General features: G+C 34.1%; 1 protein-coding gene across 4 annotated transcripts in view; it reads right to left on the reverse strand.

Annotated features, from left to right (window-relative positions):
- Positions 1-26,000, reverse strand: part of SWIP (strumpellin and WASH-interacting protein) — a 228,808-nt gene extending 202,808 nt beyond the window's left edge. Inside the window, exons 1-2 of one of the 4 annotated variants that reach the window (XM_085807262.1) lie at positions 25,543-26,000; positions 9,135-9,274 (exon numbers count right to left, since the gene is read on the reverse strand). In XM_085807262.1, the coding sequence (XP_085663388.1) occupies positions 9,135-9,274; positions 25,543-25,597 (195 nt within the window). In that variant the 5' untranslated portion in view covers positions 25,598-26,000. Of the gene's footprint in view, positions 1-9,134; positions 9,275-25,542 lie in introns of those variants that run through there. The other 3 variants (XM_085807261.1, XM_085807263.1, XM_085807264.1) reach the window with 3 other exon arrangements.
- Positions 26,001-26,391: the final 391 nt, after the last annotated feature.

Below are 26,391 nucleotides of genomic sequence, written 5' to 3' on the forward strand. Positions count from 1 at the left end.
ATAAATAAATAAAATAAAAAAGTTAAAGGAATTAAAAAATAGTTGGTACTTTAAAAATGAAGAGCAACTGTAAAGAAAGGTTCACAATATTTACACAAAATTTGCTATGCTTGTATACCGCTGACTTCAGGGTCATAGCTGGATAATTTATTAGAAATCTCGTTTGCTTTAAAATGCACTATGGGCAGTTATATTTTATGCATAATCCATAAAATATTATTTTTAATTTAAACATTTTAATTCATATCTCTTTTTATAGAAGAAGTTATAAAAATAAGATTTTTCTCTTTATATATACACACATTAGGTAAAGAAAATGGAAATATTTAATTAATTCCTGCGCTTCTGCTGGAGAGGACTAAATTTAAAAGTAATTATTATAGAAATTTTTTGTTAAAAAATGTTTAGGGCATTAATACTGTCTCATGTTAATTGGAATGAAAGTTTAGAGTAGTAAACATCCCAAAGTTTGAGCACATGTATATACATTCACATAAAAGTGAAACGAAAATGCATATATATATCTACAGGGTTTCAAAATAAATTTAATTTAAATAATTCTCTTGCGCCATTGCTGCAAGGAATGAAATTTGAATTTAACAAACATTTTCTATTCATAAAAATCAAATTTAAAGTTAATTAAATTTAAATGAAATTTAATGCAAACAAATAAATGATTAATTATTGCTGCGAACTAATATACAATATCATTTAAATTCTGAGAGCATATGTAAATCAAGTGCAAGTATCAAAATCCATGAATAAATATACAATTCCAAAAATTTATTTATCCTATTATTTCACTTGTGCGTTTTTATAAATTTTTTAGGATTAAATCTATCCTATTATTCATTTATGCATTTTTATAATTTTTTTAGGATTAATAAGCTATCCTATTATTCACTTATGCATTTTTATAATTTTTTAGGATTAATAATCTATCCTATTATTCACTTATGCATTTTTATAATTTTTTAGGATTAATAATCTATCTTATTATTCACTTATGCATTTTTATAATTTTTTAGGATTAATAATCTATCCCATTATTCTTACTTATGCATTTTTATAAATTTGTTAGGATTAATAAATTTTTGGAATTATACGAGGGCTATCCAGAAAGTAGATTACGTTTTGGAATAAAAAAATAAACAAAGTATAGGAAACAAATTTTATTATATACAGATGAAAGCCACACTCAAATACTACTTTTCTACATAGTCACCATACAAATTAAGGCATTTATCGTAGCGATGTACGAGCTTGGAAATTCCTTCGTCGAAAAATTCGGCCGCCTGCGCCTTCAACCACTTCGTTACCTCTTCTTGCAGCTGTGCGTCGTCATCAAAACGCTGCATAGCCAGCCACTTCTTCATTGCTGGGAATAGGTGGAAGTCGCTCGGTGCCAGGTCGGGACTGTATGGCGGATGAGGAAACAACTCCCACTTAAAAGATTCAAGAACTTTACGAGTGACATTTGCCGTGTGGGGCCGGGCGTTGTCGTGAATCAACAAGATCTTAGAGCTCAACATTCCTCTGCGCTTGTTTTGAATTGCTCTTCTGAGTTTTTGGAGAGTTTGGCAATACCTTTGAGAGTTTATTGTAGTGCCTCTTTCCAGGAAATCCACCAAAATTACACCTTTTCTGTCCCAAAAAACAGTCGCCATCATCTTCCTTGCCGACATTGTTTGCATGCATTTCTTGGGTTTTTGGGGAGAACTTGTGTGCCCCCACTGCATTGATTGCAATTTCGTTTCACAGTTCACATGTTTCACCCATGTTTCGTCACCAGTAACGATGCGATCGAGTAAAGAGTCACCATCCTTATGGTAAGCGTCCAAAAAGTTCAACGCTGCAGCCATTCGCTGATTTTTGTGGTCCTCTGTCAAGATTTTTGGAATCCATCTTGCACAAAACTTGTGGTAACCAAGCTTTTCGCTGATGATTTCGTGCAACAAACTTCGCGAAATTTGTGGAAAACTCAAAGAAAGTTCCGTTATTGTGAAATTTCGATTTTCACGGACTTTAGCATCGACTTTTTCGAGAAGTTCGGCGGTCACTATGCTGGGTCTCCCACTTCGATCTTCGTCGTGAACATTGGTTCGGCCATTTTGAAATCTTATGACCCACTGACGCACTCCACCTTCAGTGATAATGTTGTCCCCATACACTTCACGAAGGTGCCGATAGATTTCTATCGGTTTACAGTTTTTTGCAGTCAGAAACCTTATTACTGAGCGCACCTCGCAGCTCGCGGGATTTTCAATTAACGCAGACATTTCAAACCGTCACAGTATCTGAACGGAGCACAGCACGAACCTCTCACTAGCACGGCTAGATGCAGACTGAGCTGCGCAACGCTCTGACCCCAAGATGGCCGCGCTAGCCCCGCCCCTAGCGGACACAGACGGAAACGTAATCTACTTCCTGGATGGCCCTCGTATATTTATTCACGGATTTTGATACTTGCACTTGATTTACATATGCTCTCAGAATTTAACCCTTTGATGGTTATGAACGAGTTCAGCTCGCAATCAAACCGTGCTTCATAATGCGCGCAAACGAGTTCCGCTCGGGAGCAAGATTTTGACCGAAATCGTTAGTAACGAGCACTACTCGCGTAGTGAAATTTTTCCCCAATGCGCGTTGACGAGCTGACTTCGTTCGCCATTATTATTCTGCACTGATAGTGTTTCAAACAAATGCTACTCACGAAATTTAGTTAGTTTTACTGTCTACAGATGGCAGTACGAGTTCCATGAATTTCTTTGCATAATGAAGGTGGATTTTTTTTTTTTTTTTGACCTTGTTCATTTTATATGTATTTTGGCGCGGTTTTTAGGGTGTTTGTACAGTAAAATGGCTCAAAAGTTAGATAGTTATGATGATGATTATGATTGTGATACAGAAAGCTTATCAAGTTTTGAATCTGATGAAGACTTTGTTCACAGTAATTCAAGCTCAGAAGACGATTCAAGCGATGAGGAAGATTTTTCGAGTGTTCGACAGTGGTGTATAATTGATTAAGTTCTCACACTCCAAGCCGATTTAGTTTTACTGGTGATGTAGGCATGAAAGCTTGCGTGACAAATATTTCTGAAATTCTCTATTAGAAATAACCTACTAGACGATGTGTGGTATGTTGCAGCAAAAATGATGCTAATGGAAAAAGAATTTGCCGTGAAACACGTACGTATTGCAAAGACTGTAATGCCCCATTATGTGCAATTCCACGTTTTAAAGTATATCACACACAAAAAGATTTTTAGGTAATTACTGTATTTATACTGTGCTTCATAAAGTTTTACATTAGTTGTATTTATTTAGTCCTTTCAATTTAATATTTGTCTTATATTTATAATTAACTATTATTATTTATATAATTGGTTATAATCATTTATAATTTACTGTTTAATAATTATTTTAAAGTACGTAAAAACTGTTATTTATGTACTACAAATACTTTAAGAAATTTTTAAAATGCGCGAGGCTAGCTATCTACGGCATCGCCAGAGAAATATGACATTTTCGGAAGAACGGCAGGGGAAAACAGCTGCCACTTTCGACTACTATTTACTCCTAATGCTGCGCGAATTAAGTAAACGGAAACTGCTCATTTCTATAACCGTCAAAGGGTTAAATGATATTGTACATTAGTTTGCAGCAATAATTAATCATTTCTTTGTTTGCATTAAATTTCATTTAAATTTAATTAACTTTAAATTTGCTTTTTACGAATAGAGAATGTTTGTTAAATTCCAATATATATGTACAGGATATGCTTTAAATTAGTATTATATAATTTTCAAACTTTCTTGCGGAAAAAATTTAAATAAATAAGAGCATAAATAAAACAATATATTTAATGTATATAATAATAGAAATAAATTATAAAACACGAATATAGATCAAATTGGAATAAAAAGCTAAGAAAATTGCAGACAGGGTGCAAAAAGCGTATGGGATTCGAACTCACGACTCCAAAAAGTGAACATTGTTACCATCAGCTTTACCACTAAGCTAGCATTGCACGGGAGTCGCATGCATATTTTGGCTTATATACATCATCAAGTAAATCAATTCTTAAAACTAAGTTTTTTGGTCCTATTTCAGTGTGCTATCGTCTGAAAAATTCACCAGAGTTTGTTCTTCAGCTTCTAGTACATTTTTTTACAAAAAACATTATCTTTTAAAGTGGCGTTCCGTTTGAAGTTAAACGGGCTGCTAAAAATATAGTTCATGTGCCTACAAATATATATTAGCCAAAAAGATATATTTATAAAAGGAAATACAAATTTAACATACTCTTCAATGAACTGGAGTATTTAAAAGGCTATCAAATTTAATTTATAATTAACGTTTTTAGTTTTTACTGTTTCAAAAGAAAAAAAAAAGCAAATCTTTTAATCATATCTAATTTGCTATAGCAGTTTGATATAGTCACACATTCATTTTCATTAAAGCTAAATGAGTATGCAGAACTGGGAAATAATTGTCAGGACAAATTTTGCTATTTCATGGACTTGGAATTATAATTTTTGCCGCTGACTTTCTTGAACTGAATTTCTTGAACGAACAAGTACTGTAGTTGCAGTTATCTTGTTTTTCTTATTTTTTTTTAACTAAATTCAGCTGATTACTATCTTTTTTAGCACGCAGATTTCTCGCTATAATGTTAATTCAGAAATAAGTATTTTTTAGCAAAACGTTCTTTTCCTAAGCGAGCATTCATCACTCTTCTGCCGCCATTAATTTTTGGTGACTACACATTATTGCTCCTTTTTTACCACGTGACCCCAACGCATCCGCAGACATACGGATAGAAGCTGAACATTGTTGAACTCCATCCGTATGTCATCCGTCACCGCACACTGACCGGATTGCAGATGTCAATCAAAGTGAATTCGCTCGCTGATTGGAGAAACGCTAAGAAGAATGATGTACAGAGATAGAAAACTTGCAATTACTATATTTCCAAGAAAGTAAAATTTATACTTTTCATGTAAACATTACAGCATACTCTGGCAATTGCAAAGCATAAATAAAATCAAATGTTTGTGTCTACGCACAGAAGACTTCAAAGGTTATTTGGAATAAAGAAACATATTTAACAAAATTCCATTTCTTTGCAAACTAATAAAACATATGGCAGAGAAAAAAAATTACATTTCAAATATAAATTAGCTTATAAAAGCATGTAGTAATACATGAAATAACTATGGAATCACAGATATAGAGCCCTAAAAAATATAGCACTCTCTTTATTTCACTAATATTGATGCTAGATTTGTACTTCAACTAGTTCTTTTAAATAAGATTAATTTTATCAAAATAATACTAATGCTATGAGGGGAGGATTCTGCGAGGTGTGGGAATGAAAAAAATATATTTTTATGATGTCCTTAAGTTATTTTTAGAAAAATATTCACTGCAGTTTAATTAAATAAAGAACATTGTATCTTTATCAATAAAATTCATGGTGGTGCATTTAATACAAATATTCATCAAAAATAAAGAATCTGGCTATAAACATAGAATTCAAGAAACAGAGAACAGAAAATTGGGAAAAAAAAAAAAAAACTTTTTATTTTTCAGCTGCTCTCTAATTTTAATCTCAAATGCTTGTAAGTTAATTTTGCAATCTTTCGCTATTAAAAACCTAAACATGCTGAATAAATTACTAATTGGATTTTTACTTTACGAGAAACACAATACAAAGCTAAAACAATTATCACAGAACCTTCCTAAACTGCTTTCAAACAAATATTGCATTTTATTTTTAAAAACACTGGAAGTACATGTTGAGAATCAACATTTGAGAAAATACAGCCTATAATCACGTTTCTGAACTGTATAATTATAGTATACAAGTTGTCTTTATATAAATACAAACACTGAAAAGACAAATTAATATACTGTTACAAAATGTCCAGGCGCAGTAAGACAGCTTCCTAGCAAAGCAGGTTTAGGGTTGCAAGAAAACGACAATTGAAGGCAGGGTTGTCATATTTGGCGATAAATCGTCCGTTTGGCAATAAAATTGGCAACATGCCATAGATGGATGGAGAACCTTCTGGAACGAACTTCTTACTGGTTTAGCCTAGAATGTTCTCGAACACAAGCCAAAAGCTATCTAAACCCTGCTGGCACGTGGAGAGTCAGTCAGTGTATCAGCTAGCGAGTTGATCGCGAGTCAGTGCGGAGTCCATCTCTTAGTCAAGTGTCGAGCTGGTCGTCAAGTGCATCGAGAGAGTCTCTTAGTGTATCGCACGTTAGTGCATTGTCGAGTTGCATCTTAGAGTGTGTTGAGCTCCGGAAACGGGTGAACAGTCGGGAGCTGTACTCTTGTGTATCATGAGTTGTAGCGTGGACAGTCTCAATGGTATGTGGAGTTCCGAAAACAACCGAGCAGAATCGGGAGCTGTACTCTGGTGCTTTGCCGTGAAGCTGTCTCCACCGTTGCAGCCAGACAGCCTGAAGGCTGTGTCACTGATTGTTTCAGCGTGTTTATAGTAGTTCTTTAAGGACTACAAAAGTGTTTTGGGGGCTGTCTTGAATAATACTGGCTAATATATTGTGCTTTCATACTTCATCAAGTGTCATTGTTGTTCACTCCAAATCCACGACCCCTTAACGTGAGGAGAAAAACGTAACAATACTTATTTGCCATATGATGTTGTAAATAAGCATAATGAGAACCAATAACAGACAAGGCCCTGGCTTTTGTCAGAGTCAATAAGTATAAATATGCGAGCTTCAATGAGCATGCTAAAAATTGTTATCATTGGTAAAGACGGCAATCTAAGCCAGTTTGATCACTGACAAATTATTGGTACTTGCATTTCATCAATATCAGAAACTACCAAACTGCTGAGCATGCCACAGAGTAATCACAGCGCCTCAGCAGAAAAACTAGCATGCTCCATACAAAGTATAGATGCATACAAACAAGCCATGCACAAGGTACTCATAGACTCAGCTGTATCATATTAACAGCAAGAAGCACAAACCTCACATCATACTATAACAGGATTTAATGAAATTGCTTCACTCAGAATCTCCACAAGATCTGTCTGTTGGCAACAGACGTAATTCAGTTATAACAGCCAGCAGCCATCTCAGGAGTGGAAACATGTCTAGTAGAAGGAATGGCTATAAGTCATCTGGTTTGGCAATTTGACATTTAAGCTGCTATAGGTGGATAGCAGAGTTTGTGTATAGTGTAAAATGCACAAAACATTGCATCACTTGCATCAGACAGGCACTGTATTGGCAGGTAATGGCTATGTAACTAACTGTGGCATCTTCATGTAATTCTCATGGTGCCGTCACACCACAGTGAATGGAACCCTGTTGAGCTCAAGCTACGAGGGCTGGAACTTTAATAGTGGCAACTATTTATTTACAAGGAATACAAAAGTGATTCATGTCACCATGTTTTACAGTCCTTCAATATAGTCGCCAGCATTGTGTACAACCCGTTTCCAACGATGTGGAAGTCGCAGAATACCTGTAGCAGCGCCTGTTTTGTTGATAGTTTGAATGGACCGGTCTACTGCCGCAAGAATCTCAGGAACAGTTTGGAAGCAACTGCCACGAAGTGGTTCCTTCATCTTAGGAATTAAGTCATAGTCACAAGGGCTTAGATCTGGGGAGTATGGTGGATAGTAAAGCCCTTCCCAGCCCCATCACTTGAACAAATCAGTCACAGCTTGCGCTGCATGCAGCCGAGCATTGTCATGCAAAATGAGAGAAGCGTTCTGCAGAAAGTGTCGCCGTTTTTTTCTCAAAGCTGGTCGGAGATTGTGCTCCAAAAATGAGCAGTAATACTGCGCAGTGACGGTCTGCTGTGGGGGAACGGTATGCGTTAGGATGACACCATCACAGTCGTACACGAAAATCACCATAACTTTCACATTGCTGGGGTTCTGACGAAATTTCGAACGTCGTGGTGACCCGTGATGACGCCATTCGTTTGACTGGCGTTTCAGTTCTGGCTGGTACGATCGAGCCCAAGTCTCATCCAGCGTAATGATACGGCGTAAAAAAGCATCTCCTTCGCGCTCATAGCACTCCAGGTGGGTTCGGGCAGCATCGTATCGTAGCCATTTCTGTATTTCCGTCAATTGATGTGGAACCCATCGTGAAGCAATTTTTCTCATGGACAGCTGTTCCTTCAGGATGTTCAGCACAGTCATATGCGCTAATCCTGTTTGTCCGGCCAGCTGACGAATCGTTTGGCGGCGATCACTGTCTGCATCGCTGACACTCGGACGACCTGGCCGCAGCATGTCTGCCACGTTTTGGCGTCCTTCATTGAATACTTTCACTCATCTTGCTAAGGTTCTGTAAGGCAATACAGATTCCCCGCAAGCCTCTTGGAGCTCTTGATGACACTGTCATGCTGTACGACCTCTGGCACATTCAATTTTAATCCAACATCGTTGTTCTTGTTTTGAAAACATCCTGACAACACTTACTTTAGACCGCGAGCTAATACAAGGATTCATTCTTCGCGTCACTCCGCATGCGCGTAACGTAGGCAGGACGAGTCGTTTTGCTGAGAGGTAAGGTAGGTATGTAGTTCACGTGTGGTATGCACGATAGTCTTTGGTTTTGTTGCGTAGCGTTGTTTCAGCTGTGTTGCCACTATTAAAGTTCCAACCCTCGTACATCTATAGCCTTTTATGCGCTTGGCTGTTCCCACAGAACAATGTACTCTTTCAAGTAGATAATGTTCCAAAACATTGCTTGCATATCTCACAGGAGTGGTTCAGTGAACATGGCAATGCGGCTGAAATACTCACCTGGCTTCCAAGGTCCCCAGAAATGAATCCTCTTGAGCATCTGTGAGGGGAGCTACAATGGTCTCACTCTCTGAATTCATAAGGATGCTCTAATGATGGTTTTATGGCAGACACTGCAGGACTGCTGAGCGTCAATACTACATCTAACTTTCATTTCCTCAACAAATCCCTTCCCTGTTACTGCTGTTGTTAACCAAACAAAAGATGGAATGGTATTATACATACTGTATTTAACAGTATGTATAATAATTTGTCTTTTCAGTGTATGAACCAAATGTTCAATTTTAGAAAGAGATATCTATTATATTCCAAACTAATAATACATACTAATAATGAAAGTGGATCTAAATCAGAATTCCAAACATCACTCAAAGTATCATCTAGTGCATGTTCAATTGCTCTCAATTGTGTCCCATATTCTTCAAGAAACTTGCCATATTTTCTTAGCTGAACTTCTTCAACAATTTCTAAATGCAAAAATGTATAAGGAAAAAAAATCACTTATTCAAGATATAAAATAAAAACAATGAAAACTTTATTTTTATAATACAAACTAAATCTACATCAGCTCTTTTTACATAACATCAATCCAAAATGCCTCAATCAATAAATATGGAACTATGTCACATAATTGCTTACAGCAGTAAGCGTTGATGCACAGAAGCATTAAAAATCAAAATTAATGGTCAAATAAGAAAGGCACAATTGAGAACATTAGGATACATCGTTTAAAACAGTTCAATAACAAAAGTTAAAATTAATATTTTTTAAATAAAATTATAAAAATGAATCATTACAAATCTGCAAAAAGCCAACCAATAAAACATAAATTTAAAACTTTATGTAACATATTAATTATATACATAAATAGCACTAAAACATTAAAAAAGGGAATAAAATACAATTAGGAACGAAAATATATGAAAGAATTTTCCTAAAGCAATAGTTACTAATATCCAAAATCATTCTTACACGTGTAAAATGTTATATTACATTAAATAACAAATCAAGTCTCTTTTTTTTCAAGGAATGACCAAAAGTCAAACTTAATAACTGTTACGGATTCTTCTACATAAAATAATATTGGTGAATTTACAGTTAAGTACCTTTTGTATAAGGCAACTTGAAAAGCTGAAGATTCGAAGATCTGCCGGAAAAATAAGATTACAGGGACAAACCTAATTAACATTGAGGTAAATCACTATCTCGCTAAATCTGCGAGATATCACCAAGCTGGCAATGGCTTAAATTTGATGAAAATCGCCCGAAGTCCCCAAACCTGCCAAATATTTGATGACATGTTAGTCTGGTCCCTGATAAAACTAATTGATACTGCAATTGGTTCCTATATGTAAATGCATCCGGCCCTTATACGCAACTTTAACCACATATGCCTTCAAGAAATGGAAGATGATAGAGATTTCTCAGCGACAAGGGAAAAACTACATAAGACCGGAGAGAGCATTAGCTCTCAGGTTCTTAGTTTAGAGTCGACTAGAGAATAATAAGATATCTCCATGTGAGCTTCCCTCTTTAGATGCACTTTGTACTGTGTTGTGTTTAATGCTCTTTGTAGTTTGAAGTGTAACTATGGATTGTGGTCCGTAATGCTGATGAGCTGTACGAGTATTTCTGTGGAAAGTTAAAGAACTGTAAAATGTTCCTTTAGGTAAAATAAACTTTATCAAGCTATCATTGGTTCTATGTGCATTCAATTCATTATGAACCAGTACACATGCAACATAACTATATCCATTCTAGTTTTATTAGTTTCTAAAATATAAATAATGTCATAAAATCATTCAAAGGCATCACAAGCACAATCCCTCACACACTTTTGCAATTTAAAATTTTGATTATAAATGCTTAATCTAATCAAAGCAATTTTTATGACACTCAAGTTTCATTTACAAGAATCTTCAAAGGGATAAGTTGGCAGACTTTTAGAAGCAAAGCCAGACAGTTATGGAAGCAGGAAGATTATAAAATGCTTCAAGATGGACATTTGTCCTTTGTTATTCATTGGCAAATATCTTAAACCACTCCTAGAAATTTAGAAGAGTATTGCAGAAGAAACAACTATTACTCATGATCAGGTTTCACTCTACTTAACTACAACAACAAAACCTTGATGACAGGAAAGTATGCTTACTTAAAACTGTTTACTTAAAATGAAAAGATTACTTTGCCATTAGATCCTTTGCTGTATTACCACTTTCCAGTTCTGTTCCTTGAATGGATTTCAGCAACAGATGTCAACAGTAGCAAGAAAGCTAGATGACAAGGGTAGGTCCACTCAGGTAAGGCAAATACTCTGATAATGAAAGAACAGCAAGAAGTGGGCAGGATAACAAAACTTCACAAGTTGTTTTAAAGTTACAGTTCCTACAACACTAATTGTACAGCTGCACCCTGATTTTGATATAGAACACCCCTGGAAATCGGAGTATCTCCCACCTTTCTTTCCTTAACACCATCTAGTGAAGTTATGTTCATAAGAAAACTTTTAGTTAATCAGTCCAGTGTTCTCAAAGACTTGAACCTAGGGCCCAATGATATGGCAGGCAGATCATTAATCAATATACTTTTTTTTTTTTTTTTTTTTTTTTTTTTTTGAAATTTTTGGAATTTAGAGAAGCACTGTACAACAAAATTAAAGGATGACAAAATTTTTAGAATTTAGGGAAAGCACTGGGGCCCAAAAATTTAGGGGCAGCAAAAATTTAGAACTTATGGAGAAGCTTGGTAGCAAAATGTAGGACCCACAGAGACTGCATCAGGCAGCAAGATATCTAGACACGGCCTTTGACAAGGCTTAAGTATACGTGAAAATTTATTTATTCAGAACTGAGATAAGCTTTAAGCATCTGCAAGAAATGGACGTAATTATAATAAATAACTAAACTGATACAATTCAGGCTTAATACCTGAGTGTTAGATAGAAGCAAGACAACATTTAGCGGAACAACTTCTCTTTTGTTCCATTCTCTTGATATGTAGCCAATAATGTATAGTGGATGCTATTAAACTAGGCAAAAGTTATACTTTATGAATTCCAAGGAATTTCAGATAGCATAGCAGACTGTTCTCTTCCTTAAATTTTTGATTTGATCAAGCTTATGATTTTTTGCTCACTGTTATTATTACAATAATTTTATGAAAATTAAAGTTTGAACTTTCGATTATGTCGGAAAGAGTTTCTAATTCTGGAGCAGCAACAGGATCTACAAAGCGAAAGCATCTTTCGATGGCCAACTGGAATTGCTGCAAAAAATGGATAAAAGTATTTCGGTCTCAAAATTATGTGAGGTGTATGGCATTACAAAGTCAAATGTATATGACATAAGAAAACAGAAAAAGGAACCTTCTGAATTTTCTGTGGCTTCCGACACCTCACTCGCAACGAATAACAGAAAAATTATTCATTATGCTAAAGTGATGATTATGACAAAGGGATGATTGAATCAGAAGGTCAATGATTGAATCAAAAGGTCAGACAGCATCCGCACAAGGGCGTGCGGCTAATCTTTAGAATATGGTAACAGGTAGTTTGGCGCCATTTTGGTAAGGCGATAAAGGTTACTAGCTAGGACTTTAGCAATAATCTGAATCTGGACACAGTTCGAATCACAGATTATTTTGTCTCAGAGAAATGAGAGATCATGAGACATGTAATGTGACATTTTCCGGAAAATTTCGATCGTGATTTTAGCTAATAAGCACTTAGAAACAATTTCGTTGCTAAAGTGCAGAATCACCCACTTATTTGTCTGGTGCTTTTTACAAGAGTAAGAAGAATTGGATTTTTGTCAGTTTTCTTTGACTTTTTAAGTGAAAATAGGTCGATGTATGTATAGATAAAGTCAAGAGTGCGCGCAATCCCATTTTTGTGCAATTCTGGGATTTTTTTTAAGTGAAAATAGGTCTATGTGTACATGGATACCGTGTATGTGCAATTCTTAAAAACGCAGCAAGCAGTTTGCGATTCTGCACTTTCTCCCAATTTCGCACTTAATCTTCGTCATGATTAAGCATTTTTATTCCATAAAAGTTCTAGTATAAGCGTAATTCGGCTAGCAGATTGTTGGGGAAAATGTTGAGTAAAAAAAAAAATGCCTTTACTTCGTGAAAACAAAATGACGTCCAAAACAAAACTAGCAGGTTGCTGTAGCAGGGTTGGTCACCAAATTTTCGCCAAAAAATCGCCAAGTTACTATAACGTAAAGATTCAATAGTCATGCCATTGACGGGTCTAATGCTAATGGCTCCAGCTAAAATATTTCATGAAGAAATGAACTTAAAATCTGAGTACACATATTTGACAGGTTAACCAACTTAAAAAAATCGCCATGGTTATAAGGCAATTAAAAATTTCAGGTGAAAAACATCAGTTGATACTTAAGCTGCTGAACTATTTGCAGAAGAATTCATTAAACTCACTAATATTGAAAAGTTATCTCCAGAAAAAATTTAAAAGGCTGATGAAACTGGTCTTTTCTGGCAATATGTACTGCAAAATACCTTGGTAGACTCTACAAAAAAGGCTCCAACTACTGTAAAAGATTCCAAAGCGAGACTAATAATTTTAGCATATACAAATGCTGCAAGAACACACAAGTGTAAACTTTTCATAATCCGAAAAAATACATGACCTCAAACAGTTAAAGGAGTAAAGATTTTCTCTGTTATATATTGTGCAAACAAAAGAACATGGTTGACACTAGCATTAAACAATGACTGGTTTGAAAATCATTTCATACTCGAAGCTCGCCAGTATTTGAATTCAGTTGGTTTACCAGATGTCGCAAAAATTGTCGACTGAGGAAATGACCGAAATGTGGAAAAAAAATTGCACGTCATTTAAAAAAAAGTCTGATTTTGTCTCAAAATACCTATATTAGAACAATGCTATATATAATTTATATGCTATATATATATATATACGAGGGATGAACCAAAAAAAAAGTTTACAAGGCAAATGAAAAAGTATTTATTAACAATAAAAACAAGATACAAATGGGAATCAAGAGACACATCTGGCCTTCACTTTTCCACATAGTCGCCAAACCTGTTTAGGCATTTGTCAGAACATTCGACCAACTTGTTTATCCTGTCTTGGTAGTAATCAGGTCCTGCTTATTGAGCCATTTCTCGGCAGCTGTTTTCACTGCATGGTCTGAGGTGAACTGTGTTCCAGATAAGTATCACTTCAACGCCAGAAAAATGAAATAGTCACTTGGAGCCAAATCGGGGCTGTATTGGGGGGGGGTGATTCCAGACCTTCCACTTAAACCTTTGCAGCAATTCCTGAGTCTGGCGAGCTGTATGGGGTCTAGCATTGTTATGCAGAAGAATGATGTCTTTGCTCAGTAATCCAGGCCGTTTGCGTCGGATGGCTTTACGCAATTTTGTTAAGGTGGCACAATAACAATCGGTCTTAATTGTATGGAGCCACTCCAAATACTCGCTTAGGAAAACACCAGTCGTATCCCAGAAAAAGGTTGCCATCACTTTACCAGCAGAGGGTGTGACCTTAAACTTCTTCCTCGTCGGTGATCCAGCGTGTTTCCACTCCATCGTGGCTCTTTTGGATGTGAGAGTGAAGTGATGAAGCCATGTTTTATCACCGATAACGATGCGATCAATGAAGTGTTGGCCGTCTGAATGGTATCGCTGAAGAAATGTGAGGCTGCACATCATTCGAGTGGCCTTATGCTCCGCGGACAACACACATGGAACCCAGCGGGCACAAACTTTGGAACATCGCAACTCATTGGTTACAATACGCTGAACGATACCATAACTCAGGTCCAACTCTGAGGCAATCTCACGCACAGTTACTCGTTGATCCCTTTGGATGATTTCTTCAACACATGCCGTGTTGATATCCGTCCTTGAAGAACTTGGACGGCCGCTCACTTCCATATTACGGTTTTCCACATGCTCCCTGCCCACTTGATAAGAACGATACCATTTCGCTACCTGTTGTCTACTCATTGCTTTGTCCCCATATACCTCAATGATTTGTCTGTGAATTTCGCATGCGGCCACATTCTTGTCCTATAAGAATCGAATTACGGCTCGCACCTCTATGCGAGACCACTTTTTTAGACGTCGTGCCATTAGTGTCGCTTTTAAGTTTCTGCGTACTGACCCTACTTACTCGTAGAACCACTGTAGGGCAACTAGGCCATCTGTCAACCACCCTGGGTGGAAATATTCGCTCCACAATTATTACGTTTCAAATGCTTCTGCTTATAAACTTTTTTTGGATCAACCTTTGTATATATACCCTAAGTCACACTTTCGAGACATGAAAAACGCAATTTGAATTTCGTCAAGCGGCCCAGAAAAACGGGAGATACAGAACTGTCTCTTTTTTTGTTTTGCTGTGTATATATGCAAAACATAAAAAGAATGTGAGGATTCACAAAATGGCATAACAAGAAGCACATGGACACAGTTTTTTACAATTGAAAATTGTATTTAGTGGCATTCATACACCATCATAACTATCTAACTGTCATTGGTAAAGGAAACAACTGCTTTGAATCTATTCTTAAAGTGATCATTATAAAATTTGCACCTGAACAAAAGCCTGTTTGTAATTAATTTTATAAACTGGTTTTGGGTATAATACTAGAGTAAAATATGCACCTAATAGCATGCATGTATGAAATAAATAACTTTTTGCAATTTTAAGTAATCATCCTTTTTCTTTAGTAAAAAAATCTCCAAACTGCACCAAGGTAGTTGCACTAATATGTAAGTACCCATTCTCCTTTTTTGAGGGCTCTATTCATGTCTTCTATTCATATCTTTAAAGAGTTTATGAATTAACTGATAACAGTGGGTGGAAGTGAATGAAAATCATAAAAAAATTTTAATGAAATTCAACCATCAACTTTTCTGAAGATTACATTTTCGTGACAGAACGTCGAAGGCCAAAATATACTTTTCAATAAATACAGACAGTAGTTCAGGATTTCTTAAACTGTGGGTCGACAAAAATTTTAGCAGTTTTGATATTTCTTTAACTTATAATAATTTTACAAATATCAAATATTTTTGCACAATGTATCTGAAAATAAAGATAAGGTAATACAGACAAAGAAAAAATGAAAACGTTTCAATGCAACAATATAAATGTTCATTTTCCTTGCTTCGCATGTGACGCTGTCATTTCATCTGCTACTTATTTAGAATTTTCACATTGTTCTACATCTTAATATTAGAAATTAAAGCTAATGACCTAAAACTGCAATAGTATATTACAGTATAAGTGAAAAAAATTGACAGTTTCACTCACGCGTGTGTTCGATTTGCACAATGCTTATGGGGTCTAATTCACATTAAGAATCTCAGTCACAGAAATTGGATGGAAATATCAGCTAAGCAAAATTAAGGACATTAGTACATTTTAGCCAAAATTAAAGACTTAAAGTCATTTTACAAACACTATGGACTTTTAAGGATCATACAAACTCTGTGTAAAGAAAGATAGCTATATAACTTATTTGATAAATTCACTCAAAGTTAAAAATATTATTGGCTAAAAATCATTTCATATGCCATGCTATTACAAAATTGGGGGGGGGAGTGTTTGTATTTAATGAATAAGGAACTCCCCAATATAAATGGTGCAGATGAGGATAGTTACAAATAATTACATTGCGTTTGCACAAATTTTGGTTATTTTTTTAACAAAAGGGAAAGTAATTGTGCAAGTATGGTTAATTTAAATTATCTGAACCTTTTTTTTTCTTTTATCAATATTCATTATAATACTTTGTTATTTTCTGTCATTAGTGCTAATTTTTTTGTGTGTGTGTATCCTATCTTAAGCATCACATATACCGAAGGATACATGTACTATGGATTGAAACCACTGTTGGTTTAATTGTAATATAATGGTATACATGCGATTTAGCGACTTTTGGTTGCATTATGATGAGCAGTTAACCCTTGCGGCAAAACCAGTCCATATATTTTAGCTATGTTTAGTTTTTTAACACCCTCATTTTTCAAAGAAATCTTCCAGATTTTTTTAGGGTATAAAAGGAATTGTTTGAAAAAAATTTCTATGTTATTTTTTTGGCTGTATGCTAATCTCCTTATTCTATATTAGTTTTAAATTTTTATCTTGAAATCTTGCCTAAAATCGAACGGCAAACCCTAGGCTCACCAATAATCTAGGACAACTGAGAGTCTGTATTCTTTGTTTCTCCATATCTCATCGGTCAGTTCATTGACAACAATGCTCGTTTCAGCACTCTTTTCAAAGCTCTATTCAATCAGTGTGCCACTTTGGGCACACCCACAAAATTAAAACGATAAGTGCTATCTTCACAAAATTTTACTTGTGTACTCCTCTAGGCCTAATTAGACTGCCTACCTCTTTTTTTATTCAAAAAATTTTAATTTTACTCAAAATTAAAAGGTAGCGTGCCGGAGAGAGTTAATGCAGTATTTATGATGAGCAGTAAATGAGTCATTTTGGTGTTGGTGACAATGTTCAAAAATCATGCCAAGGCCGTACCATATACTAGCATTTTACCCCACTGTTTAATAATCCTTAATCACTGCTTTCTCTTCTTCACACTTCCAAATATCTGTAAACAATAGGAACAGTTTCTTATGCTTTTCATGCAAAAAAGTTTGGTACGGTCAAGTCTTAAATCCGGACTCGTCAGGACTTTGGTGATTCCGGATTATAGATCATCAATTTAAATCTGGTAAGATGGCATGCAGAAATTATAAAATTAAAATATAATACTGTAATTTATGAAATAAACAGCAATTATGATCTAAAGGATATCAAAATTTACAAAAAAAAAAGCTTAATATTTATTTGTTTACTTTATTAAACATTTCTTTCAACCTGCGCATGCGTACAGCATACATTACGCATAGTCGAAATTAGAAAATTGCAATCAGAAAACTATTTGATGTGTATTCGTGATATTTATAATGACGAGGAATTTGATTTACATCACATCAAAGACGGAGTACATCGAGATGAAATACTGCATTTAGTAAGGAATTATAAGCCGAATAAAATAAAAACATATGCCCTGAAGATAAGGATAATGCTGACAGATCAACTTCCAGTTCATTGCACGCCGCAACGTTGTATGCCAATAATGAAAGAAACAATCAATCTGATGAATGGCTGTGACTTGTTTTGAAAATGAAGGCTAAAAGGTTACCAGTGAAGATAATCCGTTTGGCATCAGTTGTACCACTATTGGCGATTTTATCGTTTACGCCGGCAAAACGGAAAAAGGACCTGTTCATTTATTTAAGCTAGGTGTGTGTAGTTCGTAGATTTTTTTGCTGCAAAAATTGTGCAATTCTGCGTTTTTTTTTTTTTTTTTTTTTTTTTTTTTTTTGAGTTAGAATATATCGCTGTGTACATGAATTCTTGTCATATATTTCTGGTTAGAAACTTTACGTTTTTGCTATCTAAATTTTTTGTTTTTGTTTCAGGATTTTTGGCGAGAAATTTGTCGCCAAAAATTTTACTTATTTCGCACTTTTCCATTTTGCTGGCACAGGCGATAAGTCGCTAATAATGGTACAACTCTGATGTCAAACGGAATATCCTCGCTGGTAACCGTTTACGCCTCATTTTCAAAACAAGTAGCAGCTATTTCTTATCAGATTGATTGTTTCTTTCAATACTGGCATACAATTACATAGAATTTTTACCAGATAGATCAATTTTATGCCCTAAGGCCATTCACAGTAATTATATCAATAAGGATGCAATTACACCGCTCACCCGAAGGCAAAAATATAGAAAGGGTAATTAATTCTAATGAGAATGCATTGACGAAGTAAAGCACAGCGGTTTTACATAATTTCTGAGAAAGCTATTTGTACGAATTGAAATAATTCTTGCATTTAAACTTGTATTCCGAATTAAGATTTAACTTGACATTTATATAGATAATGACTGATAAAATTAGATTTTTGTAGTGTAGTTCACCGAGATGAGATCACTTGGGATCACGTGATATGAACCGGCGAATCAGGATGTTGAACCGTGAAAGCATAGTAACTTCTTAAATTAATGTCTTTTTACAAATTTATTGTCTTCATTTATTGGCTTTTTACAAAATTTTAAATGATATTAAAATGTTTATGCCTTAAAAATAAAAAATTCTTAGAACTAACATTTGTTAACGTTTTTTACGTGTATACTACATGCTGTTGCGAATAAAGTCTGCTTGGCGAAATTTGTACCGGCAAAACAGAAAAGTATCACTTATTTTTACTATTGATAATCACCACTGTAATTTTTCGGTTACAGTAGATTTAAAGACGCCCCTTGGATTATCGCCAAGTTGCTGTTTCAGTCATCGCCAAACAATGCTTAAATTGCGCCGGAGCCTGGCTCCGGTGCTTCTCAATTTTTAAGATAAATTACAATTTTAGCCGGAGCGCACCGGAGCCCTAAATAAGATGAGCTCCGGTACTTCTTTTTATAAAACTGAAACACAATTTAAAGGGGAAAAAATTTAGAATTCCTAACGTTTTAGTTTAACAATAAGCAGACCTTGCAATACTATATTTCCCTAGAAATACGAACTCATGAGAACATGAGACGCTCAAGTAAAGTCCCCTCTCTCACATGCGGAAACCTTTCCCTTGGGGGAGTTTATTTAGGAATGCATAAATTTCTCGCCATGCCATCGTATCTAGTGTATTGTTATCGATACTTACAGTTAGTTATCCTCACAGGAAAGGAAATTTGTGTTCTTAAATGTGCGTTAAGTGACAGTGAGTACAATAAGAGTGAATTACTGAGATAAACTACTAAAGCACGTCCTATACATTGTCTTCCCACAGTATCCACTAATGGGGGGAAGCGTAACCAGCAACTTTACATTCATCCTAAGGAGTCAGATTCAAGACTCATTTTACCCCTTACACACATCTGCTTGATGGCTATAATTATATCAGCCGAGAGGTGCGGTCAAAGAGAACGGTCTCTCTCACCAAGATTCCCCTCATTTTTTGTTTTCACCCACTCATACCCTCATTCTGTTTCGCCCTGGAATCTTCATCAGCTGTAATTTAAGTATATTTAATTTTTTTGTGATGATAAAAGAACTTCCCTCCCTCCTACGATCAGAGCTTAAATTAGACCAGAGCTTAAATCAGCTCCGGTGCTTCTTAGGGTTGATCTTTACAATATGGTAACTGGTAGTTTGGCGACATTTTGGAGGCGATAAAGGTTACTACCTGGGACTTTGGTAATAATGTGAGCAGTACTCAGTTCCGATTACGCATTATTTTGTGTGGGGGAAATGAGAGATCATGGGATATGTCATGTGATATTAATGGACGAATTACGGTTCTTTAATCGGAAAAGGGGGGAATTTGGACAAGTATCTGTGGATGTATATTATTTTGTATTAAGCTTCATTGTGTGTTGTGTGAAGTAGGGTTGAATAATTTTGGGATTGTATGGCGCTGTCTAAAGTGAATTCGAAATTTTTAATACGTTTGTGTGATAATTCAAAAGAATTGGTTGAATGGTGCATGAGTGTAGGTTTAATTGCAGATAAGTATGAATGTCCAAAATGTGGGAATGAAATGAGATTGTGTGAAAGGAAGGATATTACTGATAAGTTTGAATGGCGGTGCAAGAAATCTGGTGAAAATGGACATTTTGTGAAACGGAGTATAAGGAAGGGTACGTGGTTTGCTGAAAGTCGTTTGAGTATGGGTGAGATTTTATTGATTTCTTATTATTGGGTGAATAGATTGCCAGTTGACTATTCGATTTCGGATTTAGAAATTAGTAGTAGGACTGCAGCTGATTGGAATTCTTTTTGTAGGGAAGTGTGCGTGGAATTTTGCGAAAATGATATGGGTATGCTTGGTGGTATGAATGTGATTGTGGAAATTGATGAGAGTAAGTTTGGGAACCGGAAGTATGAGAGAGGTAGGAGAGTGGAAGGAAAATGGGTGTTTGGTGGGATTGAAAGGGGTAGTAATAAATGTTTTTTTAAGGTTGTGCGAGATAGAAGTAAAGATTGTTTATTGAGTTTTATAAAACAATATATTTTACCGGGTACTATAATTATTTCAGATTGTTGGAAATCATATGAATGTTTGGAAGATGAAGGGTTTAAGCATCTTGCTGTAAATCACAAGTATTATTTTAAAGATCCGGAAAGTGGTGCGCATACCAACACAATAGAGGGCACCTGGAGTGGTATAAAAAGCGCCATTCCTAGGCATTGCGACAAGGAGAATTTTGCTTTTTATTTAGCAGAGGAAGTTTGGAGGAAAAATTCGGAAAAAAAATCGTTCAGTAATTTTATTGAATCCATAATAAAAGTGTATCCATCATGTAAGGAAGATTCGGAAGAAGATTAGGTTAGTTAGACTTTGTTAAGAATGTGAGTAGTATTCAGTTCTGATTACGCATTATTTTGTGTGAGGGAAATGAGAGATCATGGGATACGTCATGTGATATTAATGGACGAATTACTGTTCTTTAATCAGGAAAAATCTGGGAATTTTGTATTTGGCTTTATTCTGTGTTGTGTGAAATAGTGTTTGTGAATTTTTGGATCCCATGGCCGTAAGTAAAGTGAATTCGAAATGGGTATTTAGTGGTATTGAAAAGGATAGTAAGAAATGTTTTTTAAGGCTGTGCAAGAGAGAAATAAAGATGTTTTATTATGTTATTTATTTTACCTGGTGTCTTGCTTTGAAAGATAAGTATGATTTTAAAGATTCTGAAACAGAAGGAAGAAAAGTGTATCTGCCACGTAATCAAGATTCTGAAGAAGATTAGGTAAGTTAGTATTTTTAATTATTTTTATGCATTGTTCTAAATGTAAGGTGGAAAGGAATTTGGTATTATTGGGAAAATTGTTATTAGCAATGATTTAGTTTAAAGTAATTAGGATTGTAAGGTAATTTTTATTAATTTAATGTATGTGCTCATTTATATTTTAAGTAGTGTTTTTGAATTTAATTATATTTTAATGAAATGATAGTTATTTTGTGAATTTTATGTTTGTAGGAATTTGGTATACGTTTAAGTTGAAATAAACGTGCATGGAAATAATTTAAATATTTGATATTAAGTATTTGTAATGCCTGCGGTATGAATTCGTTGGTGAGGTGTATAATGTAATAGATGATTTAGAGGTAAAAGTTTTTGGATATTCTATTTATTTTATATGTGGAAATGTTGATATTTGTAAAGGGTAAATACTTTTTCGCGATCATGTAATTTCATATATGTTCTTTTTACCGGGTTTAAAGATTGAGAAAATTGTCATGTATTTTCATGAAATTTTTTTAATTTATGAGAAAAAAGCAGTGTACATGGATATAGTGAAGAGTGTGCGCAATGCCATTTTTGTGCAATTCTGGGATGTTTTTTTAAGTAAAAATAAGTCGACGTGTACATGGTTCAGTGATATTTTAATGAAATGATAGTTATTTTGTGAATTTTATGCTTGTAGGAATTTGGTATATGTTTAAGTTGAAATAAACGTGCATGGAAATAATTTAAATATTTGATACTAAGTATTTGTAATGCTTGCGGTATGAATTCGTTGGTGACGTGTATAATGTAATAGATGATTTAGAGGTAAAAGTTTTTGGATATTTTATTTATTTTATATGTGGAAATGTTCATATTTGTAAAGGGTAAATACTTTTTTGCGATCAGGTAATTTCATATATGTTCTTTTCACCGGGTTTAAAGATTGAGAAAATTGTCATGTATTTTCGTGAAATTTTTCTAATTTATGAGAAAAAAGCAGTGTACATGGATATAGTGAAGAGTGTGCGCAATGCCGTTTTTGTGCAATTCTGGGATGTTTTTTAAGTAAAAATAAGTCGGTGTGTACATGGTTTATGTGTATGTGTTATTTTAAAAATGCGTAAGGAGGATGGTATTGTGCAGTTTTTCCTAATTTTGCAGTGAATATTTGTCATGATTAAGCAGTTTTGTTTGATAAAATTTCTAACATAAGTGTAATTCGGCTAGTAGATTGTTGGAAGAAGTGTTCAGGAGATAAAAAGAAAAGAAACATGTCTTTACTTCGTGAAGACAAAATGGCGACGGGGAAAAAAAAACAGAGGGTTGCTGTAGGAGAGTTGGTCGCCAAATTTTCGCCAAAAAATCGCCAAGTTACCATAATGTAAAGATCAACCCTTCTTAGTTTTTGTAATAAATCATAATTCTAGCCAGAACGCACCAGAGCCCTGAATAAGAAGGCTGTGGCAGTTCTTTTATGTAACTGAATAACAATTTCAGTAGAAATTTTATCTTGAAAATTTTATTTTAACAATAAAATTATATTAAAAATCGCGTATTAACTTTAAATTTATCTCTTTACATTTTATTTAATTTTAATTATTTCAATAAATAATAATTAATTATCTGATAATTATCAATTAAATTACTATTAATTAATTATCTAATAATTATCAATTAAATTATTAATAATTAATTATCTAATGATTATAAATTGAATTATTATTAATTAATTATCTAATAATTATCAATTAAATTATAATTAATTACTTATATAATAATTACTGATTAAATAACAATTTATAAACATTAATCAGCTATAAATTAATTTGATAATATTTAACTATTTAATTTTAAAATTATTAATGTGTTTAATAGTAATATTATTTATTTACTTACTCTTGTTCCTCTTTGCTGACGGTCTTCCATAGGGCTCCGACCCTTCTAATCTTAGAAATTAAGCCCAGTCGCCAAATTGTTGTTTCATTTATGGTAACCTGAGTAGTTAATGTTTTGGAAACCCTATTATAACCTAATTGGCTACGTGATTGCGGTCAATTTGAATCATGGGAAAAGATTTGGAAAGTGTGCATTGGTTTTTCGATAATTACGTTGTTATTTTGTGGTTTACACGGTAAAATGGCTGAATGTGATACGATTAATTTGAAGTTTCTGTGCGATTTAGAATGAAAGGGCAAAAGCATTAATCGACTGGTGTGTAAATGAAGGTTTACTTAGTAACCATTATTAAGTGTCCTGTTTGTAAGAAGGATATGCATATGGTCGAACGTCGAATGATACAGGCACTACGGGATATATTCTTTACTCTTATTTTTGAGAATTTAAGTGGCAATGCCAATATATAGATTCTAAATCAGATAATTTTAGGAATTTTTTGGATGCTCTTAAGGAATTTTGTTTGACTGAAGAAAGCTAAATTCCTAAATAATGTAAGTGGATATTTCCTTTGTGTAGCGCTAAGATGAATTTCCTTTTCTTATGTTATTTCATTGCTTGATTTAAAATGTAGTTTATTGAGATTATATATCTTCTGTTGGCTGCTCCTGTGACTTTTTACGTGAATATAGATCAACGTGTACATGGACAAAGTCAAGGGAGTGCACAATGCCTAATTTTTGCAATTCTCTGATATTTTTTGAAGTGAAAAAAGATCGATGTGTACATGGATACCGAGTTTGTGCAATTCTTTGACTTGTTATTTTGGATTTGTGTAGTAGCGATTTTTGCACTGCACAACTTGGTGCCCATGTACCAGCAAAAATCGCCAAGGGGCACCCGTAAATGTATTTTTACCAAATTTTCTTGTCCTCCTTCAGTCTGTGAGACTTAGCAAAAGCTGCTTTGGTTGCTAATTCATTCAACCACAACATTCTTGTACACAAAAACTTATTAATTACTACTTAAGAGAAAATCATAATGCCAATAACTGATTTTTTTATTATTATCATTATTATTATTTATTTATTTTTTTTTTTTTTTAATTTATTTATTTTGGGACAAGTCATACAAGAAATGTCAGCCTGTAGGAAAAGGTGTATTCCATCTTTTAATGATTAATTTTAGGTATATATTTTTATAGAAATACAAGGATATAAACAAACAAAACTGAATACATTTACTGTTTTTCCATTTTTAGAATTGCATGCCGATTACTGTAATAATCTATTATTTTTATTATTAACATACACTAATTACAACACATGCAATATTGTACACATTAAAATAATAAGTAAGTATTATTAATTATTATAACATTTAAAATACCTTTTTATTACATTTTTAACCAATTTCAGCCATTGTGAGAACAAAAACTATTTTCTGCTGTTAATAATAAGTAATCATTTTTGGAATGACATAAAAGCTAAAAACATAAATCAAAAGTGCACTAATGTATTTCAAAATGCCAAAGATAAAACAAACACATTAAAATAATAAAGGATCATAACATTTTCAATAAATATGAAAGTATCGTAAAAAATCAATAAATATAGTAGTCAAAGTCTGATAAACGAATTTCGGCTGTTCAGAGTAATATTTCGATTTAGAAACACGCAAAGTTTCATATTAAGATCCTATTAAAAAACAACTCGCCGCTTTCTGGTATAGTACCAGTTCAGTATTTTCTACAACTGATTCTCTTTAAACATACATAATATTTTCTCGGAAAACTCATGCCATTGTATAATTCACTAATACTAAATTTTCATAAAGGAAGCAATCAACTACAGGTAACCAGAATAAATTTTCAGTGGAATTAATACAATACGCCCCACTGATAAAGTTCCGGAATTGCTCAAATTTCAGTATAACTACTCAATTTCAAGCAATTATCTTACAAATTTATTCTTTAAATCAAGCAAACTCTTTTGAGATATTTAAAAAAGTAACAGAAATTAAAATATATAATAAACAACATACTGATAACACCATCGTCAACTTTATTCATATCCCAGTCTATTCCGTCAATAATCATTTTAATCGTAATGTTGTACACCTATAATTTATACAAACAACTTATACATTAAGTTTTTAATTAAATGACTATTTTTTCTATAGTACAAATTCGCCGCACCACACTACCTCTCCCTCAGCCGCACAGTCGTTCAAAAAAAAATAAAGAGGAAAACACAAACAACTTCGAACAAATCATTCAGGCACTCTTTTGACTACTGGGCGCAAGTGTTTACGCATGTAATTTCGGAAACGATACGGAGATTACTTGGATGTACGGTAATCTACAGTGGGGCCAGACATCAGGGTACCCCTCATCGAACATATTATAGTATAGTTTCGAATATATGTGAATTATAACTGAATGCATTAACGAACATATCTTAAAATGTTGTGGATATACATAATTATCAGGTAATGGTACATAATTTTTTAACAGCATATCTCATAACGTAGTAACTTAAAGCAATATTCTGGATAGAAAGCCAGTCAAGCACAGAAGCTGTCAAGTGGTAGAGCTGGAAAGAGAACATAGACAAACATGGCAAAACAAAAGAGGTAAGTGCGCTTCTTTGGTGCCGCTAAACTGACAACATGCATGATACTAAAAAATAATATATAATACAATAACAGTACAGAAATTTGTAGATTATATATGTATAATAATAATCAGTCATTACACACAGAAATTAATGTAGGTTAACACACATAATGGCCCGCGGGCGGTTAATATTCATAGGATTATTTACATCATAGTTATACTTAGTTATCGCAGGATTGTCAATAGCCTCCTGCTTGTCACGAAAATTCCGCGAT

Source organism: Stegodyphus dumicola, chromosome X1, assembly GCF_044657685.1.
Source record: "Stegodyphus dumicola isolate Sdum_Otavi_A_Nest chromosome X1, ASM4465768v1".
NCBI lineage: Eukaryota > Metazoa > Arthropoda > Arachnida > Araneae > Eresidae > Stegodyphus > Stegodyphus dumicola.